Source organism: Capricornis sumatraensis, chromosome 9, assembly GCF_032405125.1.
Source record: "Capricornis sumatraensis isolate serow.1 chromosome 9, serow.2, whole genome shotgun sequence".
In the NCBI taxonomy this organism is placed as follows: Eukaryota; Metazoa; Chordata; class Mammalia; order Artiodactyla; family Bovidae; genus Capricornis; species Capricornis sumatraensis.
Genome location: NC_091077.1, coordinates 20,155,566 through 20,179,495, shown reverse-complemented (window position 1 = coordinate 20,179,495; position 23,930 = coordinate 20,155,566). Strand labels below are relative to the sequence as shown.

At 50.3% G+C, this 23,930-nt stretch overlaps 1 protein-coding gene across 1 annotated transcript in view; it reads right to left on the bottom strand.

Annotated features, from left to right (window-relative positions):
• Positions 1 to 23,305, bottom strand: part of ZFR2 (zinc finger RNA binding protein 2) — a 44,925-nt gene extending 21,620 nt beyond the window's left edge. The window contains exons 1-3 of the mRNA XM_068981012.1: positions 23,190 to 23,305; positions 1,229 to 1,448; positions 194 to 305 (exon numbers count right to left, since the gene is read on the bottom strand). Of these exons, the coding sequence (XP_068837113.1) occupies positions 194 to 305; positions 1,229 to 1,448; positions 23,190 to 23,305 (448 nt within the window). The remainder of the gene's footprint in view (positions 1 to 193; positions 306 to 1,228; positions 1,449 to 23,189) is intronic.
• Between the last annotated feature and the right edge of the window lie 625 nt (positions 23,306 to 23,930).

The following is a 23,930-nucleotide window of genomic DNA, read 5'->3' as shown; positions in this document are numbered from 1 at the left end:
CAGCTCTACTTCAGTCTCTCCCCGTCTCTCTGCCTCCCCTCCCCACCCTCCCTTTGCATCCTCTGGCCCGCTGACCTGCGGAGACCTGGGGGCATACCCACCCTACTCCCGCACTATGAATCCGGAGTTTGAAATGGGACTTTCCCAGGGTCCCTCCTGTATAAGCAAGGACACTGGCCCCTACCTGACCCACCTGGCGGGCAGAGCGTGGCCGTGGCTGGGAGCTGATGGCCGGCAGCAGGCAGAGGGTACTGTTTGGTCTCGTAGCCACTGGTGGCTGTCGACAGTCCGTAGCTGTAACTGTCCTGAGCGGGTTTCCACAGGGAACACAGGGCACACTCGGGGCCCTGAGAATGGTGCTCAGGGCGGCGTGAGGCACCCTCCCTCAGCACCCGTCCCAGGCCCGCATCCCTAGGATTCCTGAACTCCAGCCCTGTACCAAAGCTCTGCTCTGGGACCTGGGGATGAGGGACCAGGGAGAGGGCCGTGGCCTGCTCCCTCAGAACCTCATATCTGAGAGCAAAAGTCCCACAGGACATGGGCTGCTGGGGACGGCTCCTCGGAGGGGCAGTGACAAGGAGGCTGGTATGCAGAGACTCCAGGACAGAGCTCCTGGTCAGGTCAGTAGAGTCCAGAGGCCTTGGTGGGGGTCAGTGTGTAGGCTTGCAGGAGACCCAGAAGGTGGTCAGAGCAGAGGTCCAAGAGGGCCAGGAGAGGGGCTGGGTGGGCAAGTGGGCAGGGGCTGTGGGCAGGGGCTGTGGGCAGGATCTGGGATGGCAGGGAGCAGGGCTGGATTTTGGTTCACAGGGGATTCCAGCCGCGGGGTGGACCAGGGATGATATGGAGGCGAGAGGCTGGAGGAGGCCCTAAGAACAGGGCAGTAGCTCAGGATGGTGGGTTTGGAGAAGTCCCAGGGCTCTGGGAGAAGCAAAGGGGAGATAAGGAGGAAGGAGATGGAGCCAGATGGGTACGAGCTTGGCTGAGCGAATCAGGAACCAGCTGTGGGTGACCGAGGCTAGGGGGTGGGGGGTGGGCCACATGGAGCGTGGGAACACAACTGCCCGATCTGCAGGCCTGGGGCCTAGGGTCAGCACCGGGAGGGCCCAGCCAGGAGGAGCCCATTCTCCATGCCCTCTATGGGCAGAGGCGGGGGCATTAGGAGTGGGGACCTGTCCCCGACTGTGTTCTCAAGGAAGGGCCGTGCTGGGCAGAGACAAGTGGCTGATACCTGGTAGGAGGGTGCTGTGGTGGCAGCTGGCGTAGGCTCCTGGGGCTGGGTGCTATAACCGAGGTCCTGACCGGAGTGGGGCTGGTACCCACTGTATCCTGGCCCGGGGGGCTGGGCGGCCTCCGGAAATGGGATCAGGGCTGGGCCCAGTCCAGGAGCAGGCTGTGTGGGCAAGCTGGCTCCAGCAGCAGGGAGGGGGAAAGCTGACGGAGGCGGGCCGCTGGAACCGCAGATGAACACAGCGTTAGATCCCGGCCCAGTCCATAAGGACCTGCACTGAGCCAAAAAATGCCTGTGACACCAGGCATAAGCTCTCTGGGTGCTCCCCGTCCAAGACCTTCCTGGGAGCGTGGGCACCACTGGAAGCGCTCTTCACGAGTTAACGCAATCTCACAGCAAGCCTGCTAAGTTGGAGCCAGCCTGGTCCCCATTTCCAGGAAAATCATGGAAGGTCAATGAACACTAAACTAAGAATTCTTTACCTACAAGAACCAGCTCTTGTTCACGGTTTGCTCTGCAGGAAGCCGTGTGTGTGTGTGTTTCTGTTTAGTTGTGTCTGACTCTTTGTGACCCCATGGACTGTAACCTGCCAGGCTCCTCTGTCCATGGGATTTCCCAGGCAAGAATACTGGAGTGGATAGTGATTCCCTTCTCCAGGGGATCTTCCCGACCCAAGGATCAAACCCACGTCTCCTGCATTGCAGGCAGATTCTTTACCATCTGAGCCACCAGGGAAGCCCGTAAGAAGCCCAGAGCCTAGGCTTCTTGTCTGCCTCACCTCATCCCACCTTTTGGCCCTTAGAGAAGGCACTGGCTGGCTGGCTGTCAGTCCACCTGTTGGTCTGTTGCTACTGTGTAGCTGAGGAGCTCTGAGGACAGGTGATGAGTGAGGTACTCTATTCGGACCCAGCCCTTACTCTGTTAAATATCAGCCAACCCGTAGAGAGTGCTCAAATTTAAAAGCCCACGTATCGGGGAAGGATATCAGCAAAGACTTTAGCCCAACTCCAATAAGAATCATATAAGTAAGTTCTCGTGACCCTCTTGCATGGTTGGTGGGAATGTACACTGGTGTAGTCACTATGGAAAACAGCGTGGACATTCTCTGAAAAATAAAAACAGAAGGAATCTCCTGGCAGCTCAGTGGCTAGAACTCCATACTCTCACTGCCAAGGGCCTGGGTTCAATCCTTGTGTGTGTGTGTGTGTTAGTCACTCAATCGTGACCAACTCTTTGCAACACATGGGACTATAGCCCAGCAGGCTCCTCTGTCCGTGGAATTCTCCAGGTAAGACTACCGGAGTGTGTTGCCATTCCCTTCTCCAGGGGATCTTCCTGACCCAGGGATTGAACCCAGGTCTCCCACATTGCAGGCAGATTCTTTACCATCTGAGCCACCAGAGAAGCCCTGGGTTCAGTCCTAGGTTGGGAACTAAAATTCCACAATCTGTGCAATGCAGCCCCAAAATACAAACATAAAAACAAATAAATTTTTTAAAATAGAGCTACCATATGATCCAGCAACCCCACTCCTGGATATATATCCAGAAAAGACAAAATACTCTAATTCAAAAAGATACATGCACCTCAGTGTTCTCAGCAGCAGTGTTACAGCTGCTGAGACATGGAAACAGCCTAAGTGTCCATTCACAGATTAATACATAACAATGTGGTATGTATATATATGTATATACACACACACAGTGGAGTATTATTCAGTCATAAAAAAGAATGAAATACTGCCATTTCCAACATGGATGGACCTAGAGATTATCATATTAAGTGAAGTGAGTCAGAGAAAGACAAATATGTGATATCATTTATGTGTGGAATCTAAAAATAATAAATGAATTTATTCACAAAACAGAACCAGCCACATAGACACAGAAAACTTTACATTTACCAAAGGGGAGGGGAGTGAGGGATAAACTGGGAGTACGGGATTAACAGATATATACTATTATGTATTAAAGTAGATAGCATGGGGGACTATGTTCAACATCTTACTATATCATAATCTATAATGACAGAAAATCTGAAAATACCGAATCACTTTGCTGTACACCTGAAACTAACACAATACTGTAGATCAACTATGCTTCAACTTTTGAAAGAAGGAAGTTCTCACAAACCCCATAGGGGATGAGGCGAGGTGTGTGCCCAGCCCGGGGCCAGGCAGACCCAGGGTGCGGAGGGACGACGGCCGGCAGCACCGGCCCACTGTGCCTTCACACACATTCTGGGCCTACACTAGGCTCACACATGGTGCCCACAGTGCCATTCCTGCCCAGTGGGAGACCCATGGAGAAGCGGGGGCCACACTGGAGGTGTGTTATCCCGGCCATGCTGGGGGCGCTGAGGGCCAAGCAGAGCCCACTGCATTGCCCTGCCAGGACCCTGCCCAGCTCCTGGCCAGCAGCTCCTCATTCCTCCTGGCAGCCAAAGGGGTCCTCTTCAAGCACAGACCTGACCGGGTCACCGTCCTGTTCAGAGCTTCCCAAGGTCCTCGGCCCCATCTCTGCCCACACCGCTCACTCGCCTCCTCCTCCAGCCCTCCCTGAGCCCTGGAAGGAAAGCAGCAGTATCCTGGAAGTCATCACCCTGCCCCCGTCATCTGCTTCATTTTCCCTCCCAGCATCGCCTGACGTAATCCTTCTACCGCCACTTCTATCACTGTGAAGCCCCAGGAACTGCAGTGGGTCTCAGGCCATCTCCCGGCACCACAGGGGCACCTGGCACGTGGCAGGCACTCAGGAAATAGCAGCATGGGGAATGGTGGATGGAAGCGACCCGATAGGCAGTGTCCTGGCCCCCAGGCTGCTGGGGTCCTTCTCCCCACATCCTGATATGGTCCCCCTTTATGTGTCTGTGTCCTAATCTCTCTCTCTTTTGACTTATTTGGCTGTGCTAGGTCTTAGCTGCAGCACATGGGATCTTCGACCTTCACTGTGGCATGCAGGTTATCTTTTAGTCTCAGCATGTGGGATCTAGTTCCCTGACCAGGGATCAAACCCCGGGCCCCCTGCATTGGGAGCATGGAGTCTTAGCCACTGGACCAGCAGGGAGGTCCCCTAATCTCCTCCTCTTATAAGGACACTAGGCATATTGGATCAGGGCCATACCTAATAGCTCATTTATAGCTTCCCTGGTGGTTCAGTGGTAAAGAACGCATCTACTGATGCAGGAGACAAGTGTTCAATCCCTGGGTCGAAAGATCCAGGGAAGATCCCCTGGAGAAGGAAATGGTAACCCTCTCCAGTATTCTTGCCTGGAAAATCCCATGGACGGAGGAGCCTGGAGGGCTACAGTCCATAAGGTCACAGAGTTGGATACGACCAAACACACACACAATACCTCATTTCACTGTAATTATCTCTTCAAAAACCCTATCTTCTACAGTCACATTCTTTAGTTAGGACTGAAGTCCTGATGCCCCAAACCTAATGGCCAAATATGAATTTTATGCAACACAAGTCAGCCCACACCAGCTGCTTCAGGTCATTATTGTAACAAAACTCAAATGATGTGAAAATCTTGATTACACAGACATCATGCATACTGAAAAGAAAGCACCTAACATAACGTTTACAGAATATATAATCATTTACAAATCAGTATGTTTTTATCTCAGACACCCAAACATCACCAACCCAGCACCAGGCACACTCAATAGTAACCTATGATGATTTGACAGCTATAAACCAATGTCACTTTTTTTTTTCCTTGCTCATTAGAAAGGTATATTTGTTGAGGTAGGTGGGACAGGACATATGGTATCTAATTTTTGCCAGCTTGGTCTATAATGTTGAAATGTTAGGACATGGCATGCCAGCTTCCATTTGTGCTTTTGCCCTGGGCCTCTCAAACCATAAAGGCTATTCATTTGTTTGACTCTATCACAGTTCATTTGCCTATTTTACTATTGGATGGTATCTATATTATGTATCAGTTAGCTATCGAAGAGTTAAAAATTACCCCCGATAAATGTCAATTGGTGCAGCCACTATGGAAAACAGTTTGAAGGCGCCTCAAAAAGCTAAAAATAGAACTAACACATGATCCAACAATTTCATTTCTGGGTAATCTTCTGAAGTGAAAAGATTATACACCTCAATGTTCACTGCAGCATTATTTACAATAACCAAGACATGGAATTGACCTAAGTGTCCATGGGTCGATGAATAGATAAAGAAGATGTATGTATCTTTATCCACTCATCTAACAACAGACACTTAAGTACACACACAGGCATGTGTGTGCACAACAGAACATCACTCAGCTGTAAGAAAGAATGGAACCTTGCTATTTTTGACAACAGAGTAGTATGCTGAGTGAAATAAGTCAGAGAAGGACAAACAACACGTGATCCCACTTACATGAGGCATCTATAAAACAGATGAAGGAACATGACAAAGCAGAAGCAGACTCGTAGATACAGAGAACAACCTGGTGGTAGCCAGAGGGAGGCGGGGCAGGCAGACGAGGGAAACAGGTAAGGGAGATGAAGAGGGAGACACTACCAGTCCTTAAATAAGCCACAGGAATGTAATATGCAGCATGGGGAATATAGTCAATAATACTGCAATAAAGACACATTTAATATTATTATTAATAAATATGTAATACTATATTTAACAGTAGTTATTAATATGGATATATTTATAAATAAATACAGTTGATAAATTTGCATGGTGGCAGACGATAACTAGACTTTACCCTGGTGACCATTCTGTAAAGCATAAAAATATATCAAATTTCTATGTTACATACCTGAAACTAACAGATTATTATAAGTGATTATACTTCAATTTAGAGAACTACCCCCAGTGATGTGGCTCCAAACAGTAGTTATCATCCATCTTCATAGTTTCTGTGGGTCAGAATTTGGGGGTTGCGTGGGTGGGCTCTGACTCAAGCAGCAGCCGGCTGGGGCAGCATCGTCTGAAGGCTCGACTGGCGTAGTGGGCGCTGCGTCCAGCATGGCTCCTTTACGCGGTGGGGAGGTTGGTGATTCCCCAGTGCTGCTTGGGTGTTCTTACAACATGGCTACCTGCTTCCCCCAGAATGAGGGAGAGAGAGAGGGGAAGGACCAGACGGAAGCTATCCTTGTTATGACCCAGCTTTAGACATCACATGGCATGACTTCCGCCACATTCTGTGTTAGAAGTGAACCACTGAGGGACTTCCCTGGTGGTCCAGAGGTTAAGACTCTGGGCTTCCAATGCAGGAGACGTGGGTTTGATCCCTGGTCAGAGACTAGAGGGGCTTCCCAGGCGGTGCTCATGGTAAAGAACCTGCCTGCCAATGCAGGAGACATAAGAGACGTGGGTTTCATCCCTGGGTTGGGAAGATCCCCTGGAGGAGGGCATGGCAACCCACTCCAGTATTCTTGCCTGGAGAACAGATGAGCCGGGAAGACCACAGTTCATAGGGACACAAAGAGTTGGACATGACTGAAGCAACTTAGCATGCATGTGCACAATGAACTAGATCCCATATGCCAGGTGGCATGGCCAAGAAATTTAAAAAAAGAAAAAGAAGTGAACCACTGAATCCACCCCACCCTCAAGGGGATAGGATTAGGCCCCAACTTATGAAGGAAGGAGTGAGCTTATTTATATGTTGAATATGAGAACTTATGGAAAAATTTTATTATCTTTTTAAAGATTCCTATTATATTTTTTATATCCGGCGTGAGACACGCCGGATCTCAGTTACCCGACCAGAGATTGATCCTGCTTCCCCGGCACCCCCTGCAGTGGAGTGTTTAACCACTGGACCCCCCCCAGGGAAGTCCCTATGGCTATGTTTTTAAACCACCACATACTATTTGCGATTTTCTACCGTCACCTGCGTTCTGTGCATGTTCTGTACATGTCTTCTTGTGCCAGCTTCCCCTCAGGGCTTGTTGTGCTGCCTGGGTCCCACCAGCTCCAACCAGGGCACGGTTGAGGACAATGGGGCAAAGGTGCCTGCTTCAGCTCCACCAGGATTTGTCGGGGAGCTGGGGCCACCTTCTCCTGACTCAGTCACGTGGGACAGTCCATGGGACAGGGGTGGTCCCAGCCCAAACCGGCAAGGAAAACGGAAGGCATGGACTTTGGGAGGATGATAAAAGGCTATGCCGTTGAAGCCACCCACAAGGCTCACCAAGGCGGTCTGAGCTGTCCAAGCTGCAAGGACAGAATTGGAGCTCTCTGGACTGAGCTCTACTGCCTCTGCTGGGGAAGAGGCCATCAGCACTGCACACTGACACTTCCTTCTTCTTTTTTTTAAAAGATTTTTTTTTTTTTTTAGCTGCCCTAGGTCTTAGTGGCAGCTCAAGGGCTTTCTCTTGTTGCAGCACACAGGCTCAGTAGTTATAGCATGCAGGCTTAGTTTCCCTGAGGCAGATGAGATCTTCGTTCCCCGACCAGGGATGGAGCCCACGTCCCCTGCATGCAAAGGTGGATTCTCAATCCCTGGACGGCCAGGGGAGTCCCAAGCTTCCCAGCACGCCACGGGCCCCCACCTCCATCCCTGAAGCCCAGCGCACTGAGTGGTGCCAGCTGAGGAGGCAGAGGCAAGTGTCTCCTGGGTGGAAGGGTGATTCTTGTCATCTTTTAGCTGAGGGCCCCAACGAGGAAGCCGAGACAATTTTGGGGTGCTCTTCACTGGCTGCTGCAGTGACCTAGCTCAGGTTAAAAGCTGTCTCCATCCAGTGGGGGCCCCATGCAGGGAACCACTGAGGAGGGCGGTTGTTGACCTTGTTCATGCCAGGAGATTCAATGGCCTGCTCCATTTAGGGCAGGGTTTATTGCTCCTGGACCTGTTGACACTGTGACCCCCATCTCTCTCCGTAGGGGACCGTCCTGGGCACTTCAGGCTTTGGAACAGCATCCCTGGCCTCCACCCACTCAGTGCCGGGAGCGCCCACAGTCGTGACAACCAGAGATACTCCCAAACACCGATTGAGAGCTACTGGTCTAAGACATGCCCAGTCCCAGGGCACCAGCTTTGAGACCCAGGCCGCGATGGGTGGCATCACGTGATCAACTATGCCTGGTCTAGACCCGGTTCCGGAAGGACCCCTGGGTCGCTGCGGGCTGCTGTCTGACTGGGTATCAGGCTCAAGATAGCACATCTGCAGGCGCAAACTGAGAACTCAACCACATTTTGGTTGTGTACAACCCCGAGTAGTGATGATTACACACCCTGAGGTTTGAAGACCGCTTCCCAGGTGGTGCTAATGGTAAAGAACTCACATGCCAGTGCAGGAGACATAAAAGACATGGGTTTGATCCTTGGATCGGGAAGATCCCTTGGAGAAGGAAATGGCAACCCACTGCAGTATTGTTGCCTGGAGAATCCCATGGACAGAGAAGACTGTTGGGCTATAGTCCATGGGTTTGCAAAAGAGCTGGACATGACTGAAACGACTTAGCACAGGCTAAACCAAAGTCAAGGACAAGAGGAGCGTCTGCCCACAGATGGCCTTGATTTAACTCAGTGCTGGGAGACCTCAGGTGTTCCTGTGCCCTGCAGGGTGCTCCCATCAGGTTTATTATGAAGGCAGGCAAAGGTCACAGCTGTGAGAAGGCTGGTTGGCTGTGAGATGCACAGGGCTGAGTATACATCAGCTTTGAGGTTTGTTTTTTGGCTGCGCTGGGGCTTAGTTGCAGCACTCGGAATCTTCAGTTGCAGCATGTGGGATCTAGTTCCCTAGCCAGGGATTGAACCTGGGCCCCTGGCATTGCGAGCAAAGAGTCTCAGCCACTGGACCACCAGGGGAGTCCCAGCTCTGAGTTTTATTTGGGATGGTGAAACACCCTTGACCTTACTAGAGGTCACTCTCCCATCTGCTCAGATGACAGGAGGAAGCACCTCTCCTGAGGGAATAGCTGAGATGCTGGGGGAGGGGCAGGGGAGATGGAAACATGCTGTCTGGGAGGATGGCTGTGCTGACAGCCGGGTGGGTGGCAGAAGCCTCCTCCACCAACCCCGGACATGAAAGGCCTGATTATGGAGGTTTCTGGAGTTCCAGAGAGGGGTTCAGATGCAGCCCCCAGGCTGAGACCAGGGCCTGGCACACATGTGGGGATGGGAGATGAACACGGAGGTTGGCAGAACAGCCCTGTGTGTGGAGGCATGGAGGAGCTGTGGGTGACAGGAGGCTGGGCAGTGGGCTCGGGGATGCGAGGCAGAATATGGGAGTCACTGAGGTTTCTTAGGATGAGATCTGTCCTGTTTCAGGGTACTAATGGGGTGCTATGCTCTGAATCGTGCCCTCCCCTAAGTTCACAGGAAGCCCTAACCCCAATGTGACTTGTTTGGAGATACAGTCCTTACAGAATTAAATGAAGCTATAAGGGTGGGGTCCTCATCCTGCGAGGCTGGGGTTCTTATGAGAAGACACACTGGGGATGCCTGCACAGAGGGAAGACCACACGAGGACGTGGGAAGAAGGCAGCCATCTGTGGGCCAAGGAGAGAGGCCTTGGGAGAAACCAACCCTGCCGGCACCTTGGTCTTGAACATGCAGCTTCAAGACTGTGAGCAATATATGCGTTGTTTAGGCTGCCCAGTCTGTGGTGCTCTGTTATGATGGCCCAAGCGGACTAGACAGGCAGTGAGGGCTGTGGATGGGAGAAGCTGAGGGTCCTTAGAGGACATGACACACATGGGCCTCAACCAGCCTGGTGGAAGTGGGGAGAAGACGTACGAGACTTCAGGCCTCCTGCACAAAGTCCGGCCATGCTGGTGGCTGGTAGTCGAGAGCTTTGCAAACACCCAAATGGGGGCTTGCCAAGCAGTCAAGTAAATAAATGTTTGGTGACAATGATCAGAGCACTAGCTGTGATCCCAAAGGGAACACTAGGCCCACCATATGCTAAATCACTGCTCACAACAGCATGGTCTGGGAGGATCATGGGTGTCCTGGCATTTATTTAGCAGAGCAAGCTCTGTGAGGAAGCAGAGCACAGATGCCCTGAAGCTGTGGGGCGGGGGTGGTAGGGGATGTGCAGGTCCTATGGTCTCACACCCTTCTCAGGAGTGGCATGGTGGAGCCCCAACTAGACCGGTAGAGAAACGGAAGGGATTTACAGCAAGGCTTGGACAGTGTGGCCACACCTGCCCACTGCCTGTTTTTGCACAGCCCATGAGCAGAGAATGGATTTTGCATTTTTCAGTGGTTGGAGAGGGTTAAGAGAGTACGATTTCATGACACGTGAAAAGTATACGACATTCACATCAGTGTCAAAATATAAGTTTTGATGGCCCACAGCCTCATCCGCTTGTTTACATCTCGTCTTCAGCTGCTTCCACCCTAGGGTGGCAGAGCTCTGTAGTGGCGACATGTATGGTACAGTCTGCTGCCGTGGGCTGAATGTCCGTGTCTCTGCAAAACTGTTATGCTGAACCCCCTTCCCCTGAATATGATGTTAGGAGGTGGGGCCTTTGGGAGGTAATTTAGCATTAGATGAGGTCATGAGGGTGTGGCCCCTGAGATGGGATCAGTGACCTTATAAAAGTCATAGGATGAAAGTGAATCAGACAGAGGAGAAATATCAAATGACATCCCTTATATGTGGAATCTCAAAAGAAATAATACAAATGAACTCACTTACAAAATAGAAAAAGACTCACAGACTGAGAGAATTAATTTATGGAAATTTATGGTTGGTGGGGGGAAGGATGGGGGAAAAGGATAGTTAGGGAATTTGGGATGGGCACATACACATTGCTATGTTTAAAATGGATAACCAGCAAGAACCTATGATAGCACAGGGAGCTCTGCTCAATGTTATGCGGCAGCCTGGATGGGAGGGGAGTTTGGGGGGGAATGAATACATGTATATGTATGGCTGAGTCTCTTGTCTGTTCAACTGAAACTATTACAACGATGTGAATCAGCTACACCCCAATACAGAATAAAAAGTTAAAAAGTCACAGGAGGGCTTCCTCCATCCTCTGCGCTCCTTTATGTGAGGACAAACAGAAGTCAGTGTCTGCAACCTGGAGAGGGTTCTCAGCAGAGCCCAGCCCTGTCTGTGCCCCGATGGCAGACCTCAAGCCATGAGAACTCAGAGGAATAAACTGTTACTTACAAGTCATCCAGTCTGTTTTGGTCAAAGCAGACTGAACTAAGACGCCCACAGAGTGGAAAATATTTACCCTCTGACCCTTTACAGGACAAGGTTTGCTGATCCCTGGCTTAAAATAGCCATCATTGGGACTTCCCTGGTGGTCCAGTGGTTAAGACTTCAAGATTCCAACGAATGGGGTGTGGGTTCAATCCCTGGTTGGGGAACTAAGATCTCACGTGCCATGTGGCTGAGCCAAAGACAAACAAACCAAACAGCTACCCATTACTTTGCTCTTCACCCTGTGGGCTGCCACTGGGCTGGGCTGCAACTGAGGTCGGTGGCAGGCAGCTCTGCTCCTGGAGAGCAGGGCCTGCACCAAGGCCCTCCTCCCTGTGGCATCTCCTCCTCCAGTGGGATAGTCTGGGGTCCCCCATGTTGTAGCAGGGTACCCCCGAGAATGAACAGGATGTGGGCAAAGGCTCTGGCGGTCTAGGCTTAGAATCAGATTAGCAGCTCAAACAGATGCTTCTACATGACACCACAGAGTGGGAACTTAGAAACTGCTCAGTTCTGGAGACTGCGGAGTCTGAGACCAAGACACCAGCAGATCCAGTGTCTGCTGAAAGCCCAAGTCCTGGTTCAGAGATGGCTACCTTCTTGCAGTGTCTGCACATTGCACTTCACAAGGGATGAGAGGGCTCTCTGGGGTCCCTTTAAAAGGGCACTAATCCCATTCAAGACGCACTGTCCTCATGACCTTATCACCACTCAAAAGGCATCACCTCCTAACACCATCAACTTAGGGGTTAGGTTTCAATATATAAATTTGAGGGGGGACATAAACCTTCCATATATGCACATATGGTGATATCACCTCCACTGCAATCTATGGGCCAAGGAGAGGCATGAGAAAGCCTGGCTCCAGGGCCAGGGAAATAGATGTATTTTCCCAATGGGAAGAGTGCAAGGTCCCAGTGGAAAGAATGTAAGAAGGAATTCCTTCCTGGTGGCTCAGTGGTAAACAATCTATCTTCCAATGCAGGAGACTCAAGTTTGATCCCTGAGTCAGGAAGATCCCCTGGAGAAGGAAATGGCAATCTACTCCAATATTCTTGCCTTGGAAATCCCATGGACAGAGGAGACTGGCAGGCTACCGTTCATGGGGTCACAGAGGCAGACACGACTTAGCAACTAAACCAATACCATAAGAAGGAAACACATAAATGACAGCGGTGTTTTGGCCACGGATCTACCACATGGAGGTTTTAGGAGCTGGGAGTGCCAAAAAACAGCTCATGGGAAATCCTCCACAGGCTTGGCCCGTACGGTTGTCAAAACCTAGGTAATCTAGATCGGGGTTCTCATCTGGGGTGATCATGCCCCAAGGGGACACAGGGTGATAGTGGGGACATTTTTGGTTACTTTGGGGGGGCTCCTGGCATTGATAAGTGGGGGCCAGGGATGCTGCTCAACACCCCACAGTGCCCAGGATGGCCCCACAGGGAACAATCTGGCCTGGACATCAGCAGGGCTGCTGCTGAAGAGATTCAGGTCTGCAAGGTCGGGGTGCCCAGGGGTGGGGGATTAGAGGCTAACGTAGGGGGGCGGTGGGGAGGGGAGCGGCAGGTAAGTTAGCAGCGGACGCTGTCACTCCCGCCCAAGCTCCCTGCTCCAAGTCTGAAGGGGTAGTCCCCACACCTCTTCTCTAGCTCCCCTTGGTGAGAGGTCAATTTCTAATTTTTTTGGCTGTGATACGTGGCATGCAGGATCTGAGTTTCCCAATCAGGGATCAAACCCACACCCCCTGCAGGGAAGTGTGGAGTCTTAACTGCTTGACCAGACAAGGGAAGTCCAAAGAGGTCAGTTTCTAATAGTCTTTTTCAGGATCCTTTTAAGAATGAGATGAAAGCTCTGACTTCCTGCCCTCTCAGATGCCCTGGACATGGCATAGTTTTGCCTGTAATTACCTGGGGCTTCACAGGCCCAGGTAATTTGGAAGGACATTGTTCTCCCATGGGGGAGAGGGTAAAAGGCAAAGTTTATTTGGCCCTGCGTGACATGGCATATTCCCTTCTCTCGGAGTGGGGCTGGGGAGAGGAATGTAATCAATGTACTTTCAAGGGCAAGACCGCCCCCTGTCGTCAGTCACCTCAAGATGAAAACTGCACAGGAACAAATGAGATGTGCCCTGAGAGCAAGGTGGAAGGAAGCAGCTGAGGATCCAAGGGCTCTGCATGAGGACTGAGGGCCAGGGACCAGGGAAAAGCTGACAGGGTTTCAAGCTAGGAACTGGGAGCGCTGCAACCTAGGGGCTGGGACAGGAGACACACCACCTGGTTTCCAACCCTGTCTCTGCTCACTGTGGGGCCTTGAGCAAGTCACTTAGTCTTTCCTGACCTCAGTTTACTCACCTGAGAATGGAACGCCTACCTTTTGGGAGAGTGTGACAAACAAAAACTCATGTGCTACAGTGCCTCTCACCGGAGCTCACAAGGCCTCCCAGGGTGGCCAGCTCTTCCCATTTTAAGCAATCCTCTAGAAATTTCTGAAAAGTCTCCCAACTTTACAGTATTAGCTCCAAATTTAAATATTTTTTTTGTGCTCAGTCATGTCTGACTCTTTGTGACTCCACATACTGTAGCCTGCCAGGCTCCTCTGTCCACAGAATTTTCCAGGCAAGAATAATACTGGAGTGGGTTTCCATTTCCTACTCCAATTCAAATATAGCAAGCAAAAAAAAACCCCACTGCAGAGAGCAGGTGTGAGAATCCAGCGTGGTCTGCAGGAGATTCCTGAGCAAGAGCAGGGCGCTGGGCGGGAGTGTTGAGGAGTGCAGAGTCATGAACTGACCCCAGGTGAAGCCTCCCCTAAGCCAGGGGCCCCGGCTGCGGCTGCTGCTGTGTGCTCATCTGCTGCTCACAGGGTGTGCCACTGCCACACAGCGCTCAGGACACAGTCCTTGTGACGAGGACCCAGCGGCTGCCACCTTCCCTGCCCTGCCTGGGAGGGGGGAACTGAGGCAGGAAGCTGCGGGAACGCACCGGCACCTGTGGGCTCAGGAAGAGCAAGGCTGAAGCATATCTGAGTGACACAGACTTGAAGTCCTAGCTGGCGTTCTCGTCTATGGGCCCCAGGTAAGTATCCTCTGATGGCTTTCTGGTCTGAATTCTGTTTCAGGGAGCCAGGCTTTTTTGGGTGACTAAACATCTAGATAAAATTTTTAAAACTTGTTTTATTATTCTTATTGTATTTACTTGTAATTTTTGTGTCACATGTCATGTGGGATCTTAATTCCTGGACCAAGGATCAAACTGGAGCGCCCTGCACTGGAAGTGCGGAGTCATAAGATTTTAGAATGGAGAGACCCATGGATGTCATTTTGTTCAGTGAGTCACCGAGCTGATGGGGACATGGAGGGGATACATCTGGGGAGGCTAGGTTTCCCGACCTGGGGGTCTCTCCCATGGGACACACTCTGGTTGCTCCTATAAGGCCAACCATGAAGGACATGTCGGATCTTGAGCACAGACCTCACTTCAGAAGGGCACACACCTGAGGGAGCTACAGGTAGGTGGTGAAATGTCCCAGGGACCGTCAGGAGGAACGACAGGTCATTCTAGGTTTGCCGTGACAACTCTCTGCTGGAGACTGCTTTCAAAGAATCGTTCACAGTGAGAACACACACAGGATCAAAAACATGCAGAGTTTGGGGCAGAAAAAATCAAGTGGAAAAAAAAGATTTTCCTGGAAACACAGTGGTGAGAAACCTCACACAGTAATTTCTTTTAAAATCATGGACTTCCCACCTATTGTATAGCACATTGAACTTCTGCTCAATGTTATGTGCCAGCCTGGATGGAAAGGGAGCTGGGGGGAGAAAGGATATACATGTATATGTGTGGCTGAGTCCCTTCGCTATTTACCTTAAACCACCACCACGTCATTAATCAGCTATAGGTGTTAAAATAAATACATAAATAAAATCACGGGCTTCCCTGGTGGTCCCGTGGCTAAGAGTCCACCTTCTAATGCAGGGGCTGCAGGTTTGATCCCTGGTCAGGGAGCTCAGATCCTGCACACCTCATGGCCAAAAAATCAAGACATAATACAGAAGTTAACAGTTAACAGTTTACTATTGTAACAGTATTTGTTACAATACTGTAACAAATTCAATAAAGACTTTACAAAATGGTCCACATTAAAAAAAAAAAAATCAAGGACTCTTCCCTCCAGGGCAGAGATCTTCACTCACTCATTTATTAGCCCTGCTCCTAACACTCCCCCTGCCCATCCCGTGGCTTAAACTAAACCAGACTGAGGGGTTAAACCTGAGTGCGGGACAGTTAGACATCTCAGCCTAGATGATCACAAACTCTGCAGGGCTATGGGGAGAAAACCCTGGCTTCGGCATCCCGACCCAGGTCAGCTCCCCAGGTGTGTCTGTGACTCCTCACATGGCTGAGGAGCATTCAGGGGTTAGGGTTAGGGTAAGGCTAACATGCTCACTCAAGACATTCATCAGGGAGGAGGTGTTCAGATGTTTTATTGGCAATGAGATCACATCTGTTACTTTGTGTGTACACGCATATATACACACCCAGAGATGACCTCGTTTGGCACTTCGGTTGACAAGGGTTTTATGTCAAAACATATGACATACCGTACATTTATACCCGTAACAATTCTGATTTTTTCTAACGGATTTTTTTTTTTTACCATGAAAGCTATATGCATTCTCCATATGAAATGCCCATTTCAGATCCAGGGATGCCCAGAAAACGCCCTGGAAAATTTTAGATCTGATGCACTAAATCCTTGGGCCCTTAGGAAGAGGATGGAGAATTTCATTCCTCTGCCCCCGTCTGCAACCTTCTTTGAAATGTAGTCAGGAGACCCCAGCTCCCCCGTCAGGGCCAGCCTGAGCCTCCACAAAGAGTCACAGGATGGCTGGACATTCCCGAGGCAGGGGTTTGAGACCGCTGACGGGAGCTTCCTAAGCCTCAAGGGTGAGCCATGTTGTTTGGCAGTGAAACTCCAAGAATCCTCTTCTGTTCTTCTGAAAAGGAATGTAGTTCTCACGTGGAGGGTGGCTGCATGGTTAACGCTGTGGGTCAGATGCTTAAGAACGCCGTCTTGTTGATACATGCTGGTTAAGCTAAACAGAAAGCATTATGTACACACACACCCCGCCCCCCCCACCCCCCCCCCCACCCCCCGCCAAAGCAGTGCAGGTCAACCAGGATCAGTGTGGCTGCGCCTCTTTACTGCAATGAACCAAACCCTTAAAAGGCGGCTCTGGGCACACCGAGGGCTCATTCGTGGTTCCAGCCCTCTCCTGCTGTTTCAAGGGGCAGAAGAACCTCCACAGCCATGTTGGTGCTGGTCTACCGCGTGTGCCTCTTGCATCAACCCAGGGTGCAGCCACTAGACAGCCAATCTGAGTTCCTCATGAGCAAATACAACATATGTTGAACCACCAACCCTGGATCCAACAAAGGACATTCAAAATTTAAAAGAAGCCACTGGCTTTTTAAAACATTCATTCCAAGAGTCTGAGAAGTTATGGTTCATTCTGCTCCCTATCAAGGAGATAATCTCAGTCTATGGAACTGATTTTCCAAACTACAAAGTGCTGCAGAACCAAAGCAAGGGATTTCTCAAATCTTATTTAGTCTCTAAGTCATGTCTGACTCTTCTGCAATCCCACAGACTGTACCCTGCCAGGGTCCTCTGTCCATGGGATTTCCTAGGCGAGAATACTGGAGTGGGTTGCCATTTCCTTCTCCAGGGAATGTTTCCGACCCAGGGATTGAACCTGTGCCTCCCGCACTGGCAGGCAGATTCTCTACCACTCAGCCACCATGGAAGCCTTCTCAATTCTTAGTCAACAGTTAATTGTAAAAGGCAAGTGAACAGTGATGTGCCATAAATGCAACTTACCTCTGGGGGGAGAAAACTGCCCAAAGCAGCAAAATACCTACCAAAAAAAAAAAAAGTCCCATTCCCCCAAATATTTACAAATGAAGTTTCTAATTTAAAAAGGTCTAGCAACCTTGCAAAAATCCTCTAACACAAGTGTAAGAAGAAAGACAGGCAGAGGTCAGTTCCCGGCTGATGGCAGATGCCTCAGCACAAGGCACAGAACAAGAAACAATCAGTCAAACAGTGAGACCCTGGGTGGTACCAAAGCTTTTCCTACCAAGGTTCTACCAAAGAGCACCCTTCAGATCTAAGGTGTCACAGACATGCAAAAAACAAAAGAAACAAGAAAAAAATCTCTGTGCTTTGTCAAAGCTTCCTAATTCTGTTTTGAATTAGACATCATTCCTCACTTCAGATGAATAAGCTATCTAAAGAGCTCAGAGTCGTGATGAAAACAAAAACTGTTGTCAATTTTTAATACACAGACACACACATAAACCCAGAACTTTCTTAAATAACTAAAACCAGTTGAAATGGAGGTCTCCCCCTTCTAGTTGAAATAGGTACTGTTCCTTTCAACTATTCAATGTAAACTATAATGTCTTCCTATCCTCCTGTCTTATTAAACATTATGTTTAATTATCTTCCTGTACATTCTTGTATCCTCAAGAACATAAAGGAAGGTCAAAGAATGGAAACAGATGTCATCTGTCTCACACAGTCTGAATTTGGTCCTGGTATTTAGAACTTGGGGAATTTCACACAGAACAGGGACTGTGGGATCCCTGGGAAAGCAGGAAGACTCTAAGTTCAGTCCCATGAGTCAATGACAGGTGGGGGTGGGGTGTGCAGGCCCTGTTGTGATCCTCCTCCAATGCACCCTCTATCCTCTTAGACTCCATTCATACACGTACGTGTACGCCCCTCACAAGGCTGTCTGCAATCCCTGATCTGAAGTTTCAGACTTTCAATCTATTAATATAAAATAAAGAGTGAATACAAGGTCTACGAATACCTTTTTACCTGTCTACCTTACTTTTTAGGACTCTTCAGTTATTCATCCAGGTCAATGGTCTTGGTCCTTACTTCCACAGCCACACAGAAGAACACCAATTACACTCAATGTGAAAAAACAATTTTAAAGGGTCATTTGAAAATGCTTTTAAATTTGATGTAGCTGTTTTGGTCATTTTAAATATATACACTGGTAGATCCAGACAAAACACAAAACGAAACTAAAAAACATTCAGAAACAGAATATGTTGAGAAAAAAAATCTATATTAGGAATTAACTTATACTCTGAGGTTGATGAGCTGACTTTTGGTTCTAGAATGTATAAAATGAAAACTCAAAATCCACACTTCAAAAACTTTCAATGTACCTCATGTACTTGCGATAGAAACACAGATAACACAGTTCTATCAATTGAAAGGTTTTCCTTAAAATACCCTGAAATCAGGTTTTGTCTACAGTTGAGAGCTGCCACTCAAAACTGCCTTCCAAGGGCCCCTCTCACTCAACCCCTAACAGGTATCTCAGCCTGACTGAGATGGGCCTTTAAAAAAATGATAGGAGTCACACTCTAACAGAACTCCTGTGCCCTGTGCTCCCAGGGTCCACTTCAGCTAATCCCATCAGGAGTGAACAAAGGTGCTGCTGAGGAGCAGTCAGGTCATGTTCCCACCAGCCCCACCCCAGTCCCCGGGGCAATGACATCAGATTCTCCCTGGCAGCTTGTGCTCCTGGGACCTAAGTTCAGGGGACAGACAGGCCTTGGAGGGGAAGGTTTATTCTGGAACGGCCTGGAGACCAGAGCGGGGGCATGCTGGGGGGTGGGTGCAGGCAACAGAGGCTGGCAAGGGTACAATCTGGATGCTGCGCCCGCCCTGACAGGGCAAGGCTCCCACCTAGGTGTGTTAATGGGTGGTCTTCCTGTGCTGCTCCCTATGGCTGGCGTGGGCCCCAGTGCCTTTCCCAAGCTACCTGTTTTGACTGGGATAGATTACAGAGATACGGCTTGGCTTACCATTACCATCCCCACCACCCTGGACTAGATGCTTCCTCGGCTTCCCTGCTCCAGAGAAGGTCATTTCTCAAGGTCTGAAGAACATGGCCCTAAACCACAATCTGACTAGGACCCAAACGAAAGGGGCAGGATCCAGGCAACACCTACAGAATGACGAAACCCAGTCTCCGCCAGCGGGCCCCACTGCTAAGCGGCTGTGTCAAGCTTGGTCTGCTACCGCCAGCACCTCGAAGACTCAGGTAAGCCCCACGAAAGGGCAAAGGCATGGCAGCCCGCATGCCTAGCCAGACCCCACTGCTTGTCACCCTGGGGATCCTACACCAGTTACTGCACCCCAAGCCTCACTCCCTTATCAGCAAAACAGGCATCAGAACACCTTGCTCACAGGATAACTGGGAGGACTGGAAGAGATGTCAAGTGCCTGGGACTTACTCAACACAGAGAGTCGGTAACCAGCACTCCTCAGTGTTAGTACCACTAAAGGAGTTTGATGGGGTGTCACTCAGGCTTCCAACTTTCTGACACTCTCCAGGTAAAGGAATCCAGCCATTAACATAAACACCAAAAGCTTATCAAGCTCCTGACGGGAAATCAATTATTACACCAAAATCCAACAGCCGTCTTAGATTTAACACGAATGCAAAGGTAGAGGACACCAACTACACTAGATGGGTGGTGTTTTGACAAAACTGCCTGGGTTCAGGCCCTGATCAGGGAGGATGATCCCACGTGCCACAGCTAAAGATTCTGAGTGCTGCAACTAAGACCTGGAGCAGCCAAACAAAGAAATACTTAAAAAAAAAAAAAAATCTGCAAGAAGAGGGAAATGTTCACAGTAGATCTGGCCTGCCTGTCATGTTCCACCAGTGTGAACATCCACCGGACAGCTCTGAGCTCTCAATACTTTCATTACCAACATGACTTAACTCACACAGGGCCCTGTCAGATTTCTTGAGCAGCTCTCAGCCTCACAACTGAAACTTGCATTCAGTGCAAATTAAACGCACTGTCAATTTTCCACATGGGATTAATCCTTAATTCTGAAAACTTACAGCGCTAACTCTAAAAAAGCCTTAAGAGATCTAAAAGACCACATAAGGTGAAATAAATGAAAATCACCATTATTAACAAGGAATTACAAACTTTTCTTATAGTTCAACAGTGAATGTGCATTTGATCCTTTTCTTTCTTTCTTTTTTAAAAGTTTTTACTTTTTGGCTGCATCACGCAGCATGTGGGCTATTAGCTCCTGGACCAGGGACTGAATCTGTGCCCCCTACAATGGAAGCATGTGGTATTAATCACTGGACTGCCAGAGAAGTCCCTGTGGTTACCAGTTTTAAAAGCCAAGAAAATCTACACAAAATTCCTCTAAGAAATAAACTGCTGTCTTTGCTTTGGTAGTTCATGAAATGGGCTTTGTCAATACTGCTGTCCAAACACTACCACAAAGCAGGTACTCACAAAATGTTATCTGATCAGTTTTTCCATGGCACATTACACAAGAAATACATACTTTAAAAGCAGCTGAAGGTTTCAAGCAAAAGTCGTTTCCCCCAAAAGAGAATGTCTGGTTAACTTAAAACTGTTCAGATAATGCAGATTATCTTGTTTCAAGGTTTTGTGAGACTGAAATTTACTTTGCTATAATTCCTACGCTTCTGTTTTAGTTAAATCTACTTCTTAAGGAATAACACACCTTCTTGGGGACAATTTTAAAGACAGACAAATCTGACATTCAGTTCATGACAGTTTCACATCCTTAGTTACATGGATGTTTACTGTATGACTTAAGTTATCAGAATCCACACAATAGCTGCATCAAAATGTTCAAGTACCTTAATTCAAATGAATGACAAGAATCTTGAAGTCCTGAGATTACCTGTTTTACCAGTGTCAATTCTCAGATTTCTCCTCTGGAAGATAATCTTAATAGAAAGCACAACATTCAAGTGATTTTCCACATCCGACTGAAGAATGCAATGGAGAAAGAAAAAAAAAAGAGAAACAGAGAGAAAGAAAAGAAAGAAGCGGCAGCAAGCAGGCAGAGGGACACAGCATTTCCAAAAAAGGCCTTGGTCTCTGACAGCCTAGCCAAGTCCTGCTGCTGTAACTAAGCACTGGGGGTAAGAACACCACCAAGGATGCCGAAAACAGGGAAAGAGCACATAAAAACGCAACACTCTGTTTCAGGAAACAGCAGGCTAGACATCCTTTCCCTGACAGAAAATCTATGTCTAGTCAATGCTACACCTAGAGAATCCTCTGGGTACAGGAAACAGGAAGAACTCTGCAAGCTGCACAAGCCTTGGATCCAAGCCCTGACCTCGTTCCTTCTGACCCCACAGGAGCGAACATGGCAACATCACAACTGGGTAGACGAGGGCACTGACTTCCCACTAGCCTGACCTGTGTTCAACGTGCTGAAACAGAGCATGCAAGAAACAGAAGACACAGGCCCATCCTGCAAGCAGACACCAGTCTCTCAGTTACCTAAGGGCAGTTCGAATCCAGTCTGTAAGCGACTGGCCCAGAAGGTTCTGCCAGGCTACCAGCTGGAACTGACCCTAGGGTGACACATGAAAATGATGTGAGGAGGGGGACCCTTTTCCCCAGGGGCACCAGCTCTGTCTACATCCCTGCCGGGGACCTGGTCTTGCGTGCCCAGCTGAGAAACACACCAAACAGAGGCTCCAAGGAGAAGCCATGGAAAATGGTGTGTGTGTGTTTACATTTGGGGTCCAGACGCACTCCATGTGTCCCTACCCCTAGATATTTCCTTCCCAGGGCTGCTTCCTGTCCCTGCCCACCCCCATGCTCCCCCACCTCCCACCAGCTCTTCTCTCAGCTCCTTTCTCTCCCCTCCCAATGCTTGGGTCCCTGTCTGTTGTACTGCATTGCATTTTATTCACTAAGTCGTGTCTGACTCAGCTTCCCCAGGGACTGAAGCCCGCCAGGCTCCTCTGTCCATGGGATTTCCCAGGCAAGAAAACTGGGGTAGGTTGCCACTTCCTTCTCCAGGGGATTTTCCCGACCCAGAGATCGAACCTGTGTCTCCTGCATTGGCGGGCGGATTCCTTACCACATCAGGCAAGCCCTCCCAGTCTTACTGTTAGTCACTCAGTCGCGTCCAACTCTTTGCGACCCCACAGACTGTGGACGCCAGGATCCTCTGTCCATGGGATCCTCCAGGCAAGAATTCCCTTCTCCGAGTTTGTTAAAACATCTCAAATACCCAATGGCCTCCTCCACTGACTTCCAGGATTCCAGGTCCCTCTACCCTTCCTTATGGTTCCCGTCCCCCGGGGCCCGCTCTCCTATTGGATCTCAGGACTTCCCTCAGGTCCAGACTGCTACTCCCTTGAGTCTCGGCCCGCCCCTCCAGTCAGGCCTCTATCCCCCTCCCCCAGGCCTCTGTCTCTCCCTCCGGGTCTGTGTGTTCTCTAGCAGCCCCTGGCCCCCCGCTAGGGTTCCTCTCTCCAAACTTAAAATCCCCCTGCCTGGTCGGGAACCCCTCCGAGGCTGTCCTGCCTCCCAATCAGGGGTCAGGTTCGCACCTCCACTCCCCTGCTCCCCGCCGAGGTCTCTCCGCTCCACCCCCTGCCCCGCCAGGTGCCCTCACAGGCCAGTCTTCTCCCTACTCGCCCTACCCCCGCCCTCTGTCCTTGGCCCTTGCCCCGCCCCTAACCCAGTCACGTACCGTCCCACGCCGGTCTTCTCTCCCCCACCTCAGGTGCTGCATCCTCCTAGGGCAGCCCCTTCCGTGGTCAGACCTCGGTGCCCGCTGAGGTACAATTCCCCCTCGGGCCCATCCCCGCGACAGGCCGAGAGCCCCCTCCCACGTCAGGAGCCCCTCCGGCTCTCCCCGACAGAAACAACTCGGGGCCGTGGCCTCCCCGGGGCCGGGGTTGGGGTCGGACGGCGCGGGCGGCGCGGGGGCCGTTACCTGTACTGCGAGCTGACGCCTTGCGCAAAGCCATAATAGTTACTCGCCGCCATCTTGGCGTCTCCACCAAGCGCCCGCCGACCCGGAGGCGCGAAGGGGCGGGGCCGCCAGCGCATGACGTCATCTGGCCGGCGCCTGGGCCGCGTGCCTCTCGCGCCCCGCCACGCGCCACAGGCCCCGCCCCCCTCGCGAAGCTCGCGCCTTCTCACTAGTCTGCTTCCAAGGGCGTATCTTTGCCTCGAACCCCTCCCCTTGCTGCAAACCCCTCCCCTTATTCGGAGTCCCCACTTTCCCTCTGCTCAGCACCAGGGTCTTTGGCGTGACCCTCTTCCAGTTGAGTCCCAGACCCGACCCTCTTTGATTTGGTTCAAGCTCCGCCCCTCGCTGCAAGCCCCGCCCAATATTGGACTTCCCTTTAACCTCTCAGCTTGGGGATTTCGAAGCTGCATTGGAGAAGGAAATAGCAACCCACTCCAGTACTCTTGCCTGGAAAATCCGATGGACGGAGGAGCCTGGTGGGCTGCAGTCCATGGAGTCGCTAAGAGTCGGACATGACTGAGCGACTTCACTTTCACTTTTCACTTTGATGCATTGGAGAAGGAAATGGCAACCCACTCCAGTGTTCTTGCCTGGAGGATCCCAGGGACGAGGGAGCCTGGTGGGCTGCCGTCTACGGGGTTGCACAGAGTCGGACACGACTGAAGCGACTTAGCAGCAGCAGCAGCAGTGGTTTTTCCCTTT